At 58.2% G+C, this 19,061-nt stretch overlaps 1 protein-coding gene across 12 annotated transcripts in view; it reads right to left on the reverse strand.

The window, feature by feature from the left end:
* Positions 1-1,129: 1,129 nt before the first annotated feature.
* The window catches only part of PGF (placental growth factor), a 49,143-nt gene continuing 31,211 nt past the window's right edge, over positions 1,130-19,061 (reverse strand). Inside the window, exons 1-8 of one of the 12 annotated variants that reach the window (XM_025869640.2) lie at positions 13,763-14,172; positions 12,504-12,546; positions 7,927-8,123; positions 7,089-7,165; positions 4,967-4,996; positions 4,798-4,860; positions 1,904-1,927; positions 1,130-1,801 (exon numbers count right to left, since the gene is read on the reverse strand). In XM_025869640.2, the coding sequence (XP_025725425.1) occupies positions 1,783-1,801; positions 1,904-1,927; positions 4,798-4,860; positions 4,967-4,996; positions 7,089-7,165; positions 7,927-8,123; positions 12,504-12,546; positions 13,763-13,837 (528 nt within the window). In that variant the 5' untranslated portion in view covers positions 13,838-14,172 and the 3' untranslated portion in view covers positions 1,130-1,782. Of the gene's footprint in view, positions 1,928-2,383; positions 3,533-3,588; positions 4,066-4,797; positions 4,861-4,966; positions 4,997-7,088; positions 7,166-7,926; positions 8,124-12,503; positions 12,547-13,762; positions 14,173-17,011; positions 17,102-19,061 lie in introns of those variants that run through there. The other 11 variants (XM_073895574.1, XM_073895572.1, XM_073895580.1 and 8 more) reach the window with 11 other exon arrangements.

Here is a 19,061-nt window from a genome sequence, read left to right on the forward strand (position 1 = left end):
AGGAGCTTCTCTGGTCTTTGTTTAGCTCTCTACAGGGATTGCTGGCCTGGGAGGGGAGGCTGATGTCCAGGTGAGCGGCCCTGTGAGGCTGAGGGCCTTGGACATGCTACAGGGGCTGGGCTGGGGTCCCCGGAGCTGAGCCAGAGGCCTGACCAAGGGGAAGTGGTGCTCTTCCCAGCTTTCAGTCTTTCAAAGGCAGTAGCTCAGGATGGCTACAGCCCTAACGTGGAGACGTAGGAGAGAAGTGCATTTCTCCTGCAAAGCATGTCCCCTGAGGCTGGCCCACACCTCCTCCGTGACCAGGCCAGAAGCACAGTCTGACCAGAGCATCCTCCAGGGGGGCCCAGGCCTCTGTGAACAAGCTGCCAAGGGCAGCTGCCTCAGCAGGGCTGCTCCACCCCACCCTACCCCACCCCACCGCGCCCGACCCTCTCTGGCTTCCCTCCAGAGCCGGAGGCCAGCCCCTGCCCCCTGGGTCCCTGTGGGTTTGTCCTGAGCAGCCTCAGATGACAGAAAGGGGGAAGTCCCCCGCCCGCAGCACACACGACATAAACACACACGCGCGCCTTGCAGGTCACATGCAGGTGGAAATCTGACAGTACGCGGTTTGGACTGAAAAAAGAAAAAAAAGGGAACTTTTTCTCATTTCATGCCAAGGTGTCCAGGAGGAAGGCAGAGGAAGATGGGAGGTAAAAAGAAGAAATCGGGCATCTGCAGATCCCCGCCCTCAGCCGCGCAAGCAGGCTGGGGGTGTTGCAGCTGGGACATCTCCTCCAAGGGCTGGGAGAAGCCCGGGAGCCCCCCTTCACTCAGGGTCCGGGGTGGGGGGGGCAGGCATTGGAGTTGCGTGGGGGGCGGGGCTTGGGGGCAGGGGAAGAGGAGTGTGCTCTTGAATTTGAGGCTGTTCCGGGTGGCTGGGGCCAGGGGCCCTCACTTTGAGACCAAGGTTACGTCTTGGGAACCCCTCAGCGCGGCAGGAGTGGAGCCCCGGCTTTTGCCCGAAGCAGCTGGGAAGGGACCACCGCAGGGCGCTGCGGGACCGGCCCTGAGCGCGCCGCCCCTTTTCCCCTCCCCGCCCCGCTCCCGCGATCTGCTGTGCTCCGCAGATGCGCCGCCCCGCAAAGCCGTCTCCGGACTAGAATACTTTATTCAAGAGAATCTGGCTTGGCGGTCAGACGCAGTCAGGGGCAGCTGGCTCCACGTCCAGCCTCAATGGACAGGCCCCCTCTTTGCCTGTGTCCCTGAGAGGGGCAGGCGGTGATGCCTTGACCGTAAAGAACAATGTCCCAGCGCGAGCAGTGATTAAGACGTGGAGAGAGACCTAGGGGACAAGCAGGGGCAGAGGCCCCCAGGCAACCGCCGGTCCCCAGAGCGGAGCTTTTGGCCCTGCAGGGAGTCCAGCTGCTGCCAGGCGAGGAAGACACCCCAGGGCTCCTCCACCTGCGGCCTGCCTCCCACCCCCCGCCCCCCAGCCTGGGCCAGGGCTCCAGAGCAGGCCCGTCCACCCCTACGTCGGTCGGCCAGGAGCTCCCGAAGCCAGGGCTGCCTGTGCACGCGGAGCCCCAGGCCCGGGACCCGGCGGCCGTTCCCGCTCCCTTTCCCAGGGCAGGGAAACCCGCTGGGGCCCCGCTGGGCCCTCACGAAGCCGTAGGTCTTGCTCCTTCTCCAGCTGCAGCGCACGTGGGTCTGGGGCTGCCTTCTTTCTCTCACGTTCTGTTTAAGGCACTGAATTCCTGAGGCTCCTGTCCCTCCATGCCCCTCATTGTGGAGGGGGCGAGTCATTCAGCAGGGGTACAGCTGGCTAATAAATAGAGGGCAGGTGTCAGCAGGGAGGTAACTGAGTGTGGCCGTAATAAATACAGGAGCCGGGGGTGAGACGTCTCTCCTCTGAGGGGCAGGTTACCTCCGGGGAACAGTATGGCCGCACCTGCCAGAGACCAAACACAGAGAGGGGGGTATCAGCACCCTGTGAGGGTGAGGGTCCCTCCTATGGGAGGGGGGGGCCAACCTGGAGGGAAAGCTTGGACAGGGAACACAGGGAGACTGCAGCATTCCTGGGTCTCCGCTTGCACCGCAGCCAAGAAGCTAGAAGTCACTCTTCACCAAGCACTTACCCCGGTGCCCAGCCCCGTGCCAAGCACTTTTTCCATTGCCCTTTAACAACTTCCTATGAGGAAGACCCTATTGTCACTTCCCTTCCAAAGACAAAAACAAAAACACCCCAAAACCAACTTAAGGCTCAGAGAGGTTAAGACACTTGCCCAAGGTCACACAGCTAGTCAGTCACAGAGCCAGTCTGGGCTCCACGCAAGAATGCCTCTGGTTACTCTAGAACAGCAGTCCCCTAACGGGGGGGGGGGGGTCTAGGCAACCCTAGATGTGCATGGAGATGGTCCGAGGGGCGTGTGAGTACTGATGGTGCTCAGAGAATGGGTTTGCAGCCTGCACATATCCTCTGCCTGAAGACCATCTGCGTGAGAAAGTGCCTGAGGTCTGCTTTCCCACCGCCTCGCCCACAACTGCCCTGCTCCCTCTGGAAAGGAGAGGAGCATCTTGCCCCTTCCTAAACTGGGTCAGTACTTTGCCCCAGGGTTGAAAGTACTCGGGTGCGGACAGTAAATGAAAAGACAACTTGAGATATTGAGGTAAGTGTTAGGAAAGGAGATAGGGCCCATGACTGGGCCACCAAGGCTTTTACAAGTCAAGTGGTTTCCAAGTCTTCTGCTTTCAACAAAATTGAAGAACAATTTAACGGAATTGTCAGCTACTATGTCAAGAGGAGTGATTTTTTGTTAGCAGATCACCTTGAGGCTTTTGGCAAATAACTTGGAAGGAGTTCAAATGACTGTGTGACATCTAGTCCCATTTATTTATTAATGTGAGCATGGTTCCTCAACCTTTCTAGCTATTAAAAAAATGAGAATGGAATTAATGCTGAATCCTGTCTCAGTCTGGCAAGAGGTAACATTCATTAATGGATTCAAACTAATTAAAAAGAGGTAGCCACCTCCATCTCATTGAGATGCACTCCTGGTAAGATTGATTATACTTTTGTGTTTCGCATTTATTAAAATATGATGTATTTGTGCTGTTTTGATCAATTGGTACTACTAGTAATTATTGTGACGATTTATTCCGGGGGAGAACTTAAGAGTTTTCTGTTCACAGGAAAATGAAAAATCATTCAAATTTATATACGATTGTCATGGCAGATAAATACAATAAGGTGATAGATCAGGGACTTTTGAACATTAAAATGTACTAAGTTAGGCCACTCTGTGCGGGGAATGGAAGGGAAATACAAGGTCAAGGGAAAAAGAAGCAATGTAAACACGCAACCATTAAAGCAGAGTGTTCACATTTCTTTTTTAAAGTGAATGATGAGGGGGCGCCTGGGTGGCTCAGTCGGTTAAGCGTCTGCCTTCAGCTCAGGTCAGGTCCCAGGTTCCTGGGATCCAGTCCTGCATCGGGCTCCCTGCTCGGCAGGGAGTCTGCTTCTCCCTCTGCCTGCCGTTCCCCCTGCTTGTGCTCTCTGTCAAATAAATAAAATCTTTTTGTAAAAAAGAGTGAATGATGGTGAGTATTAGGATAGCTTATCCTGTGGGGTAACGTGGAGGGCATATAATGACTTTACTAAAATATTAACATTTATAACATACCAGAAACGATACCCTTTGCAACTGTTTATAATTTTGATGAAAAAGTTCAGTATCAACTTAAAAATAAGCAAGGGAGCACATGAGTTTTTAAAATTCGTTCAGGAGATTCCCAAATGAGATGTTTGAGCACCACTGTCCCGGCAAATGGAGCAACGTGGCACTTTCGGTCTGGGGCTGCCTGGCAGGGGCTGGGGGAGCCCCACGTTGACTACACCGCTGGCTTCTCCTTCCAGTCTGTGCCTGGGCCCAAGGGAGAAATGAGGGCCACACACTTTCAGGGGACCAACATCCCCAGAATCCTTGTCTTCATGGAATGGGGTTGAAGTCTCCATTCACGGAGGAGACGGCTCATGGGGCAGGACTTGGGTCAGCTCCAGTCCCATGGTATGAAATGATTTCCTGGAGTCTAGCATGGGGAAGAGGCAGGCTCTAAAGGAGAACCACCCTGTGGCTGAATTTCTGTGCCTGTGAAATATTTTTACTATTTACTCTCACAGATTTGGGCTTTCCTGCTCTAATCCTCCCCCAGACACACGCAGGCCTGGGCTCCAGTCTGGGCCTCCAGGTGTGAAGCCAAGATGAGCAGGCAACATTGAGAGGGAAAGAGGAAGCTAGTGGACCCCCAAGGTCCCCTGCATGGGTGGGGAGCAGAGGGGTGGCAAAAATACAGGCCCGGGAGCCGGTTGCGGGGGGTGGGGGGTGGGTTGCACCTCCCTGGGGCCACTAGGAAGTAGGCCTGGGTACGTCTGCAGCTGTCGGACTTTTCACCACTAGTATGAGCAAGTGTGGTGTGGGCCTGTTCACTGAGGTGCCTGGCACACAGTAAGTGCTTCGTAGATGTCTGCAGAATGACTGAGGGCTCCCCTCCTTCTACACATAGAGAGAAATGAGGCCCAGAGAGGTGACATGACTTGCTCGGGGCCATGAAGAGACTCGGGGCTAAACCTGATCACGAACCAAGGTCCCCTGATGCTTCCCGGGCCCTAGATTCTGGAGGAGATGCTGCCTCCCTGTTCTGCCCCCAGGCTGTCCTGGGTCTTGCTTTTCCCTTCCCGACCTGATCCCTGCCGGCAGGGCTGGGGCTCCCCTCTGGCCGGCCTCCTTTTGCCATCCCTGGCCCCCCCCTCCGCACACTCACAGGTGGCAGTCTGTGGGTCTCTGCTTCTCTCTCTTCCTCTTCCCCCTGCCCTTGGGTCTCCTCCTGCAATAAGCCAAAAGCGTCAAGACAAAGTGGCTGGGGGGCCCCCATGCTAGGACAGGGGCCGGCAGGGCCGAAAATAGCCCGGAGCCCCAGCCAGGCCACTTACCTTTCTGGCTTCATCTTCTCCCACAGAGGCCTGGGAAAACAGACAGAGAGACCAGGGGAGAGTCAGGAAACCAGTAAGTGGGGCTCCCGGCCACCCCCACATCTCTCAGACCTCCAGATTCGGGGTCCTGCAGTTAGCGCTGACACCACTAGGGGGCAGGATGAAGCCGGTGAGGGAGGGAAGGCCAGAGGCCTCTGGGCTTCAGCTTCCACGCTAGGCTCTTGTGATCCCACCAAGAGAGAGAGGACTCTCCTCTTGGGGCCCCTTTCCACACCCTTCTGCACTCCTCAGCCTCTTCGCATTAGGTGTGTGGACTTGTGAGTTTGTTCTCTGCGACTTTCTCTGTTCACTTCCTTCCCTTGTACCTGCCTTTCCTCCCAGAGTGCATTGTGGGAGTTTCTGCAAGGACAGGGAGTGAGGGGCAAGGCCCTGGGCTGGAGGATGGCTGCCACCAGCTGAGGCTCTGCCTGGCAGGGCACAACCGCCACCCCCACCCTGGGGATGTATGTCGCTGCAGGCAACAGCAGGGGGAGTGCGTGAGGGGGTGGAATGAAGGGAGGTGAGCGCGAGCCCCACAGTCACCAGGCATGCCCTGGCTCAGCCTGCGGGGCTGTGGCTGGTGGCCCAGAAGTGAGAAGAAAGGTGTCCCTGTTGCCCAGCCCATTGGAAGGGGACAGGGCCTCAGTCTCCCCTGGGAACAGGGTGGGGGCGTGGGCAGTGTGGTAACAGTCCGCTTTGGCGCCAGGGAATGCTGCCCTGGGTATCTCCCCTGGGAGCCAGCACGGGGCACGGCCTGGGCCAGTCAGGGCCTCTTGGACTGCCTGGTCATGTCTCTGCCATCTTGGGCCCGTAAGAGACACTCTTGGAGCCTCAGTCTCCCCAGTCTGCCTGCCCCAAAAGAGTGGTTGTGAGGGCAAAGGTGATATAGAAGGTGAAGGGTCACTGAGTGGCCCTGGGCCCGGGAGGGCTCCCTACTGAACTATTGTTACATGGCTAAGCCCTGGCCAGGACGGAAGGGAGGAAATGGATTAAAGCAGGGCCTCCAACAGAGGTACAGTGAAGAGGGCCTAGAGCTTGGGCTCAGGTCCAAAAGGGGTGGCCAGAGCCCTGGACAGTAGGCAGGGCAAGGCCAGGGCAGTGCTGGCTCTCCTGAAGAAGCACGAGAAAGGGCAGGCTCAGGCGTTAGATAGGCGGGGGTTCACTCACTAGCTGTGGCAAATAATTTAACTGTTCCAAGCCTCAGTTTCCTCATCTGTAAAATGGGGACAACAATAGTACCGACTACCTCACAGGGTTGTTACCAGATGAGGGACCTTGTCTGCCTTCTCACTGCTGTATTTAAGCATCTGGGACAGCGCCCTGGCATACAGTAGGCAGTCAATAAATGTTTGTTGAATAACTGAGAAAACGTTTAAGGGCCTTGTGTGGGGCTAGGCAGAGAAGAGGTGCACACGATAAATAGTGGTCCTCCCCCTGTCTTCTGGCCCCAGGACAGAGCTCAGGACGTCTAGTCCGGTGCCTCCATCCATGGCCCAGGGCTACCAGGAGAGTACCAGGTTCCAGCCCATCTCTCTCCTCCCTGAGCCCGGTTAAAGTGCCAGGCCTGCTAGTGCTGGTAAATAATGTTCAGGGTGCCCTGGGCAAAGGTGGCAAGACCGGTGCTGGGCAGAGTCTCCACCAGGTAGAGGCATGACTTTAAAGAAAGCCCACTGACTCCTTCTTTCTGCTGCTTTTCTCCTGCCGAGCTCATCCCTCCGCCGGGGAGCCAGCTGGGCCCAGAACGAAGCCCAGGCTAGCAATGCCTTTGCCCCACACACCTTTTCCAAGGCTGTGGCAGCTCCCTCCCATCTCAGGGAGGGGGACAGCGTGCCTCCTGCCCCTGCACGTCTAGGAGGGACCCAGGCTTCCGCTGCCCCTAGGTGTCTGGGGCAGCTGTGCTCCAGCTGATGGGACCCCTTCCCCAGGCCAACCTGGCCCATGAGGGGGATAAAAGGCAGCTGCCGCTGCTCCCCAACTTCCTTGGTTTCTCTCGGCAGGAGGAAGGTGCAGGAGGGATGGGCAGCCGCTCGGCTGAGGTTGCCAAGTACGAAGGGCCTGTCCCAGCCGCTCCCTGAGGACCTACCTGCACTCGCAACGGATGTGCTGAGAGAATGTCAGCTCCACGTAGGAGGGCCGGTCCTCAGAGTGGATCTTCAGGAGCTTCAGGGAGAGAAGGGTTTGATGCCTGGATTGGGGGATGGCTGTGGGTTTCCAATATTCTCTCCACCCTCTCCTTTCCAGGAGGGCCAGACTCCTTGTTTCCCGCCAGCCTTTGGATGGCGTACTCTCATTCTGCTCTGAGTGGGGGGCAAACAGCCCTCGCACCTGTGTGGGGGTCTGGGGGAGGTCCTGCCCTAGAGTCAGAGAGACCTGTATGCCATCTTGGTTCTTCTACCTGCTGAGCAAGTGAAAGAGCAGCTCTGACCCTCAAGCTCTTCCTCGGTGCAATGTAAGAAACACTTGCCTTGAGGGATTGAATGTTGAGGTAACAGAAGTCACATTTATGAAGCGCCTTGCACAGGGCTCGGCCTCACTAGCAAGGGCTCAATAAACCAGAGTGTGTGTACGTGCGCGCGCACGCACGCGTGTGTGTGTGTGTGTGTGTGTACATGAGCGCAGAGCCCAGGGTGTCAAATGCTCCTGGTGCACACACACAGGGACTTCTTGAACCCGAACAGACTTCTTTTTCCAAGCTCAACCGGATATCCTTGGGTCTCAGGGTGGGACCTGGCTAGAGCCCGGGAAAGCTGGTACCGCAGGACGTGAGTGGGCCCCACACTGGACCGGGGCGGGGGTGGCGTGCAGGGGGAGCGCGGCACCGTGGCGGGGGCGGGGGGCGGGGAGAGCCCGGGGCCCGGGAGTCCGTTCCAGTCCCCGTGATCGGGACCGCGGCCTGCCCGCCTCCCGGCCCGGGCGCCTACCTGCATGGTAACATTGACGGTCTCTGCGGGTACACAGTGCAGATTCTCGTCACCACAGCACCCGGCGCAGCGCAGCAGGGAGACGCAGGATGGGCTGAACATGTGCTCCACCTCGCCGGGGTACTCTGACACGATGTCCACCAACCTCTCCAGTGCCCGGCAGTAGCTGCGGCCCCACACCTCCTGGAAGGGCACCACTACAAGGAGGCACACACGGCCAGGTCGGGCCCCAGTCCCTGCTCCCCAGGCCCTGCAGGCCCTTGCAGGTTCAGCCCACGCTCCCTCCTCCAGGAAGCCCCCAGCCTCTGTGAGCTCCCTATGCTCCGAACCCCTGACACGAGGCCTCTGGGGTGACTGCCAGCCACGCAGCTCATCTGCTGCACAGAAATCCCAGAGCCGTGGAGTTGCTCCGTGTCCGGGCTCTCCACTCTGTTCTCTGCGTAGGCACCCACGTCGGCTTTGCTGCCCTTGGAGCTTGGAGGAGCGTGTCTTGGCAGCTCCTCAGGCCCTCAGGGTCTTTCTCAGGCCTGATCGAGTGCTTTTTCGATCGTGGGGAATTTGCAGAAAGCAGTCAGTTCAGCATGACTGGCTTGTAGAGTCCCACAGGAAGGGTTAGCCTTCCCCTTAGTCCTCATTTTCTGCCCCGCTCTGAGCCAGCTCCTCTACCTGGCAGCCAAGGCCACAGCCAGCAATGTGTCCCGAACCCACTCTCCGTATCCACCACCCTCACACCATGCCCGGCTGCATCACTGTAACTCCCACCTTTGGGATATGCTCCGTGTCCCCTTCCCTTTTCTAACCAAATAAAGCCCACCACCCCACCTCCTCTCTGAAGCCTTCCCCAACTTCCCTGGTCTGAACAATGTTCCTCCTTGCAGCAGAATTTGGCCCCTAGGGCTTTGCCCTATCTCGGCCACTAGGAGATCTTATCTCTTCTACAACCAAGTCGAGGCTCTGTGAGGACAGGAGCCCAAGCACCATGGGGAACACAGGCTAAGTAATGACTGATTGGTTAGATGATAGTTCACTGAGACTTATCACAGACACCCCCGACCCCTTCCAGGTCCTGGCGTGGTCATGACCAGGATCTCGTGCGGGCTGATCTGGAATCTCTCAAAAGATGCTGCTCCTTCAGGGAAAGGCCTGGGGCCTGGTCCCAAACAGAGGCTCATAAGAAGTGAGTAGCCAGAGCTAGGAGACCTGGCTTCTAGTCCTGGCCCTATCCTGGGCTGTATGACCTTGGGGAGGTCACTTAACCTTTCTGGGTACATCAGTTTCCTCAGCCAGGGGAAAACAAAAAGGTTGGGACTAGATGGTTGCTAAGGCCTCTCTCAGCTCTGACGGTCTGGGATTCTGTGCGCGCAGCCCTGCCCAGTCTTGAGACTGTGGGCAGAGAGACCTCTCCCACACTGGGTCGTCCTGCTCTATACCTGACCGCTGTCCTCAGCTGATGGGCGAGGATAGGGCAGCTGGATCACCTGGGGACCCCACAGCCTCTGTCCCAGAGCCGTGGCCTCTCCTGACAGCCCCTCACTTCTCCCCCTGGCCTTTCCTAAGAGACAGAAGGGGCCAAAGTCCATTCCACTGGGCCTGCAATGCCTAGTCTCAGGGTAATCTTAGAGAAAAAATAAACTTCAGCCCTAACAGAGGCCCTCTGGAAAGGGCTGCAAGCTGGTGGAAAATACCCAAGAGGTGGTGTGTCCCCGTGGAGCTGGCCAAGGCAGCCACAGAGGCAATAAACCATGCTTATCTGGGTGTCTGCCGCTCCATTCTGCCCTGTCTGCTTAGGGGGTACTAGGGGCTGGGCCTGGGGACCCGCGGGGTGCCAGATGCCTCCCCTGGTCCCACCTCTCCAGGCCACAGGGATACTCTCCCTGGACCCAAGTGAGAAACAAGCCCCTCTCCCTGTGAGCAGCCACGGTGCCCTGGGGAAGCCAGCCTGTGCGGTGCGAGGCTTTAGGAGCCCGTCCCTGTTGTAACTGCAGGAGCGTGTGTTCAGTCTGAAATCCACGAGCACTGTGGAACTCGGAGTGTTTAATCTCCCCCACGGACAACACAAATAACAGCAGAGGGACAGCCAGCTGCCAAAGCGCCATGGAAAGCTCAGGCCCCTGCTCTGGGACCAGCCATGGGGGGGGGGAGGCGGTAAGCAGCAGAAAAGGGGCACCTCAACCCCCTCCCATTCCCCACACGGACCCCCACCCAGCTGGTCAAGTGGAGCTGCCTGGGTTTGGTGGCAGAATGGATCTCCTTTCCTCACCCCACACCCCGCCATGCTCCAGGGCCCCGGGATCTGCCACTTTGTGGGCCACATGGCCAGACCGTGTGCGGAGGAAGAGGGGGAGAGGGCCAAGAAGGAGGCGGGCTGGGCCCGGTTTACCTGGCGGCCCCCAAGAAAGAGGGCAATTCATCCCTGGAGGCCACAGTCTGGGCATGTGGGAGAAACAGAGTGGGCTGTGAGGGGCTGGCTCCCAGAGCACGGGGGCTGCTCCCAGATGGAGGCGGAGCCCCTCGGGAGAGAACTCTGCTCAGCAGCTCCTGAGAGCACTTCCTCTGGCCCCAGACCTGCCCCAGAGGCAGGGTGAGGTAAGAGGAACTGGAGGCCGTGGCTCCATCAGGCATCTGGCCGGGGCTGGCCAGTCCCACAGGCTGCTGCCGGGGCCTCAAATGGGCTCTCCGCAATCTCTCACCAGCTCCAGGGGCAAGCCTCCCATCCCGCTCCAGCTGCCTACTACCCAGGACAGAGGAATCGAAGGAAGGGAAGTGTTTAATCCTGAGAGCAAGCTCCTAGGGAGGGGCCACAGGGCTGGGCGGAGCCACTGGCCACCAGGCTGGGTTCAGCAGGTGTCCCCTCCATGGCACTGGCAGGGCACACAGCCAGCCTGCCGAAAGGGACATCCTGCTCATGCTTGCTCAGTCGTGAGCCACGGGGAGGCCTGGTGCTATGCACACCGACTTTGCCACATATACTGAGGTGCGTCTGAGGCTTTAGGAGACCCCAAGGGCCTCTCTGAGCCTCCGGTTCTCCTTCTATAAAAGGTAGAGCATACGAATGCCCTCCCAGGTCACAGCCTGTGGGCAGCTCAGAATTGCAGTAAATGCCCAATGCTAGTACCATGAATAGTAATAGTAAAAATCAATGTCTATGGCTGCAAAGTACAGAGCATGCTGTCTCTTGTCTGGTGTTAGCGAGAGGGGATGGCATTTCCATATTGTGGTGACTGCGGTCCCAAACTCATGGTACTTGCCCTGGCCACAATACAGATCCCTGACTGACTGGGATGACAGGTGAGCTCCCCTAATGAACTGACATGTCTAAGCCTCCTCACCCCTGTCCCTGGGAGACATATACTCCTGTGTCTCCTCCACGGAGTCAGAGAAGCGCACAATCTTAGAAAAAGAACCTTGGATATCATGTGATCTAATATTCCCATTTTACAGTTGAGGAAACGGAGGCTCAGACTTCTTTGGTAACTGTTGCCTGAAATACACTAAAAGCATCAAAGAGGCCATGGGGTGGAGATGGCTGATGGGCCCCTCCCCAAATCCCGAGAGCATGATATTGTGCCAGTCCCAGGGGCACAACAGGGAGAGGGGGAGAGTGTCAGTGAAGTTAAGGGCTGCTACCTCCCCCGCCTTCTCAGTGCACGAGGGGCCTGGGACTCCGTGCCCGAGGGGCCTGGGACTCCGTGCCCGAGGGGCCTGGGACTCCGTGCCCGAGGGGCCTGGGACTCCGTGCCCGAGGGGCCCAGAAGCATAGCCAGGCCCAGGAGAGGTTGGCCACCAGGCGGGCAGGGCAGCAGAGGGAGGGTGTTCCCGCTTTCGGAGGCTATCACGAGTGTGCGTGTGCACGCCCCTACACGCTCCCTCTCCCCACGGCACGATAGGAAGCCTCAATAGTGGTGTGTGGCTTTGCTGCACGTCCCAGAGAGGCAGGGAGGGAGGAGCGAGGCAGGGGGCCTGGCATGGGACTCCTGCCTTCTGCACGTATGTCTCTTTGGCAAATGACACACCCTTTGAAGATTCCCTCTTGATGCAACCCAGGGTGGGGAGTGGAGGGGCCCGGGAGGGCAGGACTCATGTTCTGTTTGTAATCAATGGAAAGGCCTGGTCAGATCCCCGCAGCTCCGCCAGGGCTGGGCTTTGGGAAGGCCCCCTCACCCCTCCCTAATCCTCTTGACTGCTTGCCCACTGCAACCAGCTCCCAGACCCCTAGTGCAGCCCCTAGCTCTCACTGCCTGCACTGCCCTCCGAGAACCCACCTGCCTCCTTACATCACGTTGGGAAGGGGCTCCAAGCCAACTGGACGCACCCTGGGTATACTGGCCCCAGCCTCACTCTCTGTAGGCTGGGTGACCCTGGCCCAGGAACACACCTCACTAGGCCTCTAGGTCCCAAGAGAAGGATCTCTCAGGTCCTGCCAACTTTGTCAGCCAGGATGTCAGCCAGCTTGCAGACTCTCCTGAACTTCCTATCAGCCCGTGCCCATCCTTGATGCCAATCCCTTCTTATTCTGTGCAGAGGACTGGGAGGAGCGGGTTTGGTGAGCATGTGCATCCCCAGCCCAGTGTGCTTACCTTCCACCTCTGATGAGCCATTCCCAGCAGACAAGGCCCACTGCTGCGGACAGAAAGGGGCAGAGGTGAGGGGGGTCCACCTGGGGCCTCTGCACTCTGTGGCCGAGTTGGCGAGAGGGCAGAGGCCCTTCTGAGCTCCTTGCCACCCGCTGCCCACACTCGGCCCCGTCTCAGAGCCGCCTCTTTCGGAGTGCAGCTAAAACCTCCCTGGACCCGGATGGATCCCATCCCTCTCTCTGGCCTCAGTTTCCTCATTTGGAAAGAGTGGGAGGCTAGAGGATTTGGGAGACCCTTTGCCTTCTGTGTCTCAAATATCTTGCAATCCTTCGGGGTCTCCCTTCTCCCCAGCCCCAGGCCAGCCCTGCGGGCCCCTGTGCAGCACGCCTTGGCTGGGCGCCAGAGCTCGGGGGAGGTGATCAGCTGGTGGGAGCTGAGGGGCTGGAGCCGGTGGCGCCAGGAGCTGGTCCTGCGGGTAAGGTTACACCTCTGGCCAGCCCCACAGCGGACAGGCAGCGGCAGGTAGGTAGTGGGGCTCTTCCGTCCTGCAGGGCTGCCCAGCCCACCCGCTCCTCGGTTGGAGCTGGAGACTCCTGGGGCAGCAGGACAGTGCAGTGGGAAGGGATCTCATTGGCTTTGTCAGGATTTCACTGCCCAAGCTGGCTCCCAGCCAGACTCACCCGGCTCCTGGGAAAAGGGCCCTGCTCGCTTCCCCAGGCCCTGCACACAGGAACTGCGACTGCCCACCCGGGGAAAGAGGGCACAGCAGGACCTCTTGTCTCACCCGCAGCCCACCCAGAAGCCCTGGGCTCACCCAGAGCCGTGGTGGGGGCAGGGCCCAGCCTCCCCACCAATGGCCTCTTCAGCTGCCTTCCCCACCACCAGGCCAGGTCAGAGGTCCTGGGGGCGCCTGCCTGGTCATGGGGCCCCGACCCTGACCACAAGGACAGGGACCCGCCAGGGATTAGTGCAGAGATGCTTTTAGCAAAGCCACCAGGGCTCCAGGGGCCAGACAGGAAACCTCCCTCCCTTCCCTGTGGCTTCCCTGCCCCCGCCAAGACAGACCCCGGAGCTGGAGTCTGGGACAGCCCAGCCTGAGGTCTCCTCCCGGAAGACGTGGTCCAGCCTGGCTCCTGGGAAGTATGTGGACATCCATGGAGGTGCCGCTCCCCCGAGGGGGTCTGTGATTTCAGAACCCCTGCCTCGAGTGCTGGAGGCTGGGAAGATTAGGGGGGCCAGGCTGGGGTTGGGATAGGTCTTACCTGGGGGGGCACAGCGGGCAGTGCCAGCCCAGCCAGGAGCTGCAGGAAGCAAGTGAACAGCCTCATGGCAGGCATCTTCTCAGACGTCCCAAGCCAGGAGGTTCCAAGGGAAAACCACCATGCTCGGCCCCCTGGGGGAGCCCCTGGCACAGGAGGAGAGGACCTCACTGCTGCCCCGAGGTCCCCGCAGGTGGCCTGAGCATCCTCTGGACGCCCCAGGAGCCTGGAGCCCGCAGGCAGGGCTGGGGCCGGGGCACCTGATGCGGAGCGCCCGGCGAGGCGGGGCGGTGTGGGGCAGGCGGGTCCCTGGGGAGGGCCCGTCGGGCGCCCAGCGCGACCCCAGGGCCTCTCTTGGCTGGCCAGGGGAGACGCAGTCTCCTCTTCAGACTGCAGCTCCCTTCTGGGACTGCAGCCTGTTGGCGACTGGGTTTCAAGGGCCGTGAGTGGGGCGGGGCTGCAGGCCCGCCCCGCCCACCGTCGACGAGGCCTGGGAGCGGCCGAGCGCCTCGCGGGGCTGGGGTGGCGGCGGCGGCGGCGACGCGGACCCGAGCGCGCCCGGGCCGCCTTGCGCGGAAGGGACGCCCCCCACCCAACCCCACCCACCCCTCGTCCCCCGCCGCTGCGGCTCCCGCCCCGCCGCCGCCGCCACCGCCCAGCCCGCAGCTGCCCCCGGGGCCGCCGTGACCTAGGCGGCACCCAGTGCCGACCCGCCGAGGGGCGGACGGCTGCGCTCCCGCTCCTCTAGGCCGGCGGGAGTGCGGGCAGCCGGGTGGTGGAGCCCAGTGTTTGCTACGAGGCTCCTGACTTTAGCGGCCCCTGCAGAAACTGCAGCTGCAGAACCCTAGGAAGGCAGCAGTGTGCCACCTATGCCATCCCACAGTCCTCAGGGGTGAAAGGAGGGTTTTATAGATTTTACAGATGAAGAAACCGAGGTTCCCAGAGTGCCCCTGCCTGTGTATGTGGTACATACATATGCACTCTTGAAAAGGGTGTACTTGTGTGTCTGTGTGTTTTTGAGGAACTGACAGAGACAACACACAAGCGTGGGCTCCAGAGCCGCCTCTCCACCCTAGGCATACTTCTGGCCAAGCACGCAGACAGCAGGGCACCCCACACCTGGCTGAGGGTCCAGCACCATTTTCTCCTGTGGGAAGCGGCTTTCTCAGGCTGCCACATGTAGTTTGGAGAGTGGCCTAGTGCCGCATTTCTTCCCTGTCCCAGGAGAAGGAGGAAATGCTCTAACTCGGCAGGGGTCTGCCTCTAGGGGTGTGTGTGTGGGTGGGGGTGTGTGGGTGTGCATGTGCATGGGCATTTGTGTGTGACTGTGGAGGTCCACGTGTGCCATGAGTCTATGTGGTCTGAGTGTCTATCTGTGTGTGTCTGCTGTATGTTCAAGTGCGGCTTGTGTGTGGGTCTGGCCTCTCAGCATCTCTGTATCCTTGTGTGGTGGTGTGTGTATGTGTCCGCTGTGTCTCTAGGTGTGTTTGCAAGTGTGTCTGAATGTGCATTTGAGTGGGACTGTGAGTCTGTATGCCTGCCTATGTCTTTGTGTGTCTTTCTGTGTGGGTGAATATCTGGCCTGGCTTCCGTGTAAGACTGTGCATCTCTGGGCATTTGTGTGTGTCCTCCTGCAGTCCTTGCGTGTTTGTCACCCCCCACTGCCCTCCCTGCACAGCCCCCTGGCTGCAAGAACCTGGCAGGAGTCAGGGATTGGCCTGAACCTGGGGCCGGTGGGCGCCGTGGGAGAGGGGGAGGCCGGGGAGGTAGCCCCTACCGCTCACATTCCAGCCAGGAGCAGAGAGGCCAGGGCAGCCCCAACTCTCACCCCAGTGACCTCTGTGTCCATTGCCTGCCTGCCCACCCACGCGGGCCCGCCAGAGAGGCTGCCGCCCTGCCTGGCCAAGCCTGGAGGTCCAAGAGCCAGGGGCCAGTCATCGGCCAGCTAAGCGGGGGCTGCAAAGAACATTCCGACGAGCTCCAACATGCTAGGGCTCGTGGAGCAGACAGACTCCTTCCTGGGCCCAGGGTCATGGTAGAGGGTTGTCTGGGCATTGCTGTGTATGTGTATGGGGGAGAGTAGATGTGTGTTTGTGCATGTCTCGATCACGTATGTTTGCCCATAACATCTGTGTATGCGTAGTACATGCGTTTATGTGTGTCTTTATTTTGGATTTGGATTTGTGTATCTGGGCACTGGTGTGTGTTGTGCATGAGTATGTGTATTCAAATATCTGTATTGTATCTGCTTGTCTGTAATTGAAGGTTCTGAGCACTTATGCATTGGGCATGTTTGCCTGTGACTGTGTATGTAGAGTTGTGCATATATTGTTTATGTGCATGTGTTTGTATTCATTCATTCTTTCATTTGATGCAAACTGCTTCAGCCCTACTGTGCTTTAGGCACTGCCCTGGGTGCATGCGGTGCAGAGGTTCCCTCAAAGTTTCTGTTCGTGGGGGCTGGTACAGATGGCTGAGGCATCTTCTCTCTTTCTACACTCTTGAGTGAGCTCAATACCTGAACAATGTTTGCGGTTCCCACAAGTGGGCCTGTTCTGTCACTAACCTGGGGACCATAGCCTTCTAAACCTGGCTTCTTGCGCCGTGAGATGAAATAGCTAGGGTAGGCTGGGGGCCGAAACCAATGAGACCCAACATTTCCATGGGTTAGATAGAAGCCTACTCTTTTTTTTTTTTTTAAAGATTTTATTTATTTGAGAGAGAATGAGAGATAAAGAGCACGAGAGGGAAGAGGGTCAGAGGGAGAAGCAGACTCCCTGCCGAGCAAGGAGCCCGATGCGGGACTCGATCCCGGGACTCCAGGACCATGACCTGAGCCGAAGGCAGTCGCTTAACCAACTGAGCCACCCAGGCGCCCTAGAAGCCTTCTCTTGTTCACATCCAGTCCAGGGCAGGTGTGCTAGTGGCTCTGCCCTCCTGAGCTGCGAGTCCAGTCCTTCCTGGCCATATAACCTAAAGTCACTTCCTCTACTTCTCAGAGCCCCCACTGCCTCCATCCAAAGTGGGAATAGTAACAGTCCTCTTACTGATCGCCTGACTTCTGATTCAACTTTTGATTCTTACTAGAGATACAAAAACACTCCAGTTACAGAGCAGAGTCCTTGCCATCATGGACATGAGACGGATAGAAAATAAAGAATTGTATGCTTCTGCTAACTGCAAGGAGCAAACGACGGAGGGAGGTGTGTGTGTGCACAGCCTCCTCCACCTCCCGTGCCCCCATATTCTCACCATCACCATCCAGGCGGTCAGGTCCCAGCTGTCATCGAGACCTTCAGAGCAGATCCACTAGCAGAGTCAACGCCACAACTCCACACTGAACTGTTTATCATCGCAATCATTTGTTGGTGTTGCAGGGAGAGAGATGACATTTAGTGAGCACTTATGATGGGCCAAGCACTGTGCCTGGCGCTTGAGTCACTTCAACTTGGATGAATTCCACCACAGCCCTGGGAGGTAGTTTTAATTATTCCCATTTTGAAGATGGGAAGATGGAGGTGCAGGGAGTTTAAGTAATCTGCCCATAGTCATTTAGCTACTAGAGAAGCGACGAGATGAGGGTCAACCTAGGTCTTTCTCCAAGCTCTTTCCAGTGAGCATAAGATGTCTCTGCCAACCAGATTGCAAATACCTTGAAGGTAGGGTCCATGTCTTAAACCTTTTCGAGTCTTCCCCTTGCCGGAGCAGAGTAGATGCCTGACAGACTCTGAAAGTTTGATGTGTGGGATGGAGAAGCCCTCATCCCAGGCCTGGAGCTGACCCTGTCACAGGGAGTCGGGCAAATATAGGTAAAAACAAGGGTCTAGGCCATGGAAACACTGTTTGGGCCACGACAATAGTCACCCTGAGCAGCTGTGGGGTCTAGTCCTGCATGCCAGGCTGCCAGGCCAGCCCCCTCCTCCCAAGGCTGCCCCAAAACACCCAGCTTCCCACACCTTGCATTAGTCATGGTTTTAGCCTGAAACACCTGCCTCAACCCATCCCAATTTCTTGTCTTTCAGCTTCCTGACTCATTTTCCCATTTTGGCCTAGCCTCTTCATTGTCTTGACCCCCTGAACTATTTCCCAACTATGACCTTTTCCTAATCCCTTGATGGCAATTCAGCATCTGCCTCTGGAGCACTGTCCCTGAGCCCTAGACCTGGGTATGGCCAGAGGTGGGTGAGAAGTAGAGTATCCAAGGACTAGAATCTCTCCTTTCCGGGCTGGCAGGGACAGCAGTAGTGGGGAGCTGGGGCCGAGGGCCTTTCTACTTTATAGGCTGGATGAGCTGTAGCCACCAGCTAGCCAAGGTCATCAGCTGGAAGCTGCCTGGTTGGCCTTCTCCACCTTCTCCTCCTCCCCTCGGGCTGGGATTTCCTGTGGGCCCACCCCAGCCTTAACACTGAGCCCCTTTCCTTCTCTGCACGCACTTCCTCGGGGTGGGCTGTGATGGCCTGGCGGGCCACCACCGCTGGGTGAGACGCCCCTCATCCAGCACCCAGCGCCCAGCACCTTGAATTGCTTCTCCATCGTAGCACCTGGCCGTCAGTCTCATCACTGCCCAGCACTGCCCAGACCTACAGTCTGAGGGAAGACAGACACTTGCTCACCCTTGGATCGCCAGCACCTTGTCCAGTGTCTGGCACACAATAAGGGCTTAATGTTTGCTGAGGTGGATCACTCCTCCAAGCCCTCTCTCCTCTCCCCACAGGGACTATGTCCCAAGTCTGCCCATTCCTTACCCAATTGTCCTTCAGTCTTCAGAGGTAGCCCTCCTAGACCCCATGCCCGAGACAACTTGGGTGGGCCTCTCTGGTAGGGGCAAGTGTGGGAGGACAACCTCCCATTACTATGTAATCACGCCCTGGGTTGGTCACCACAGCCCCACCAGCCCCCAGGGGACAAGGCTCATGCTTCTGGCCAGAGACCAGAACCTAGTGGGGGGCCTGGGGTGGGCTCAAGTTGGAAAGGAGACAAAAGTAGAGCCCACGGGTGACCAAGTGGTTCCCGGGGCCGGGGGGGGGGAACAAGATGGCACCAGCCACGAGGGCTGTGAATAAGGGAAGCCAGGCAAGGTGCCCGCCGCCCTGTCCCAGGCCTTCGGGGCGACGTGTCGTCACCAGAGGATCGGAAACCTGTACTTTGGGAACTTGGCAGCCAGGGCTGGGTTTTTCGTGTTTTCTGTAATTATTTCCCTTTTGTTCTCTCTTAGTATTTAGTAAAGCCCTTTGTGAAAATGCCAGCTGGTCTCAGCTGTGCTAAGAGGATGACAAAGGGGTCCTCTGTGCGTGCTTGGCCC

Source organism: Callorhinus ursinus, unplaced genomic scaffold (assembly GCF_003265705.2).
Source record: "Callorhinus ursinus isolate GAN/ISIS: 27379988/994484 unplaced genomic scaffold, GSC_fseal_2.0 scaffold8, whole genome shotgun sequence".
In the NCBI taxonomy this organism is placed as follows: Eukaryota; Metazoa; Chordata; class Mammalia; order Carnivora; family Otariidae; genus Callorhinus; species Callorhinus ursinus.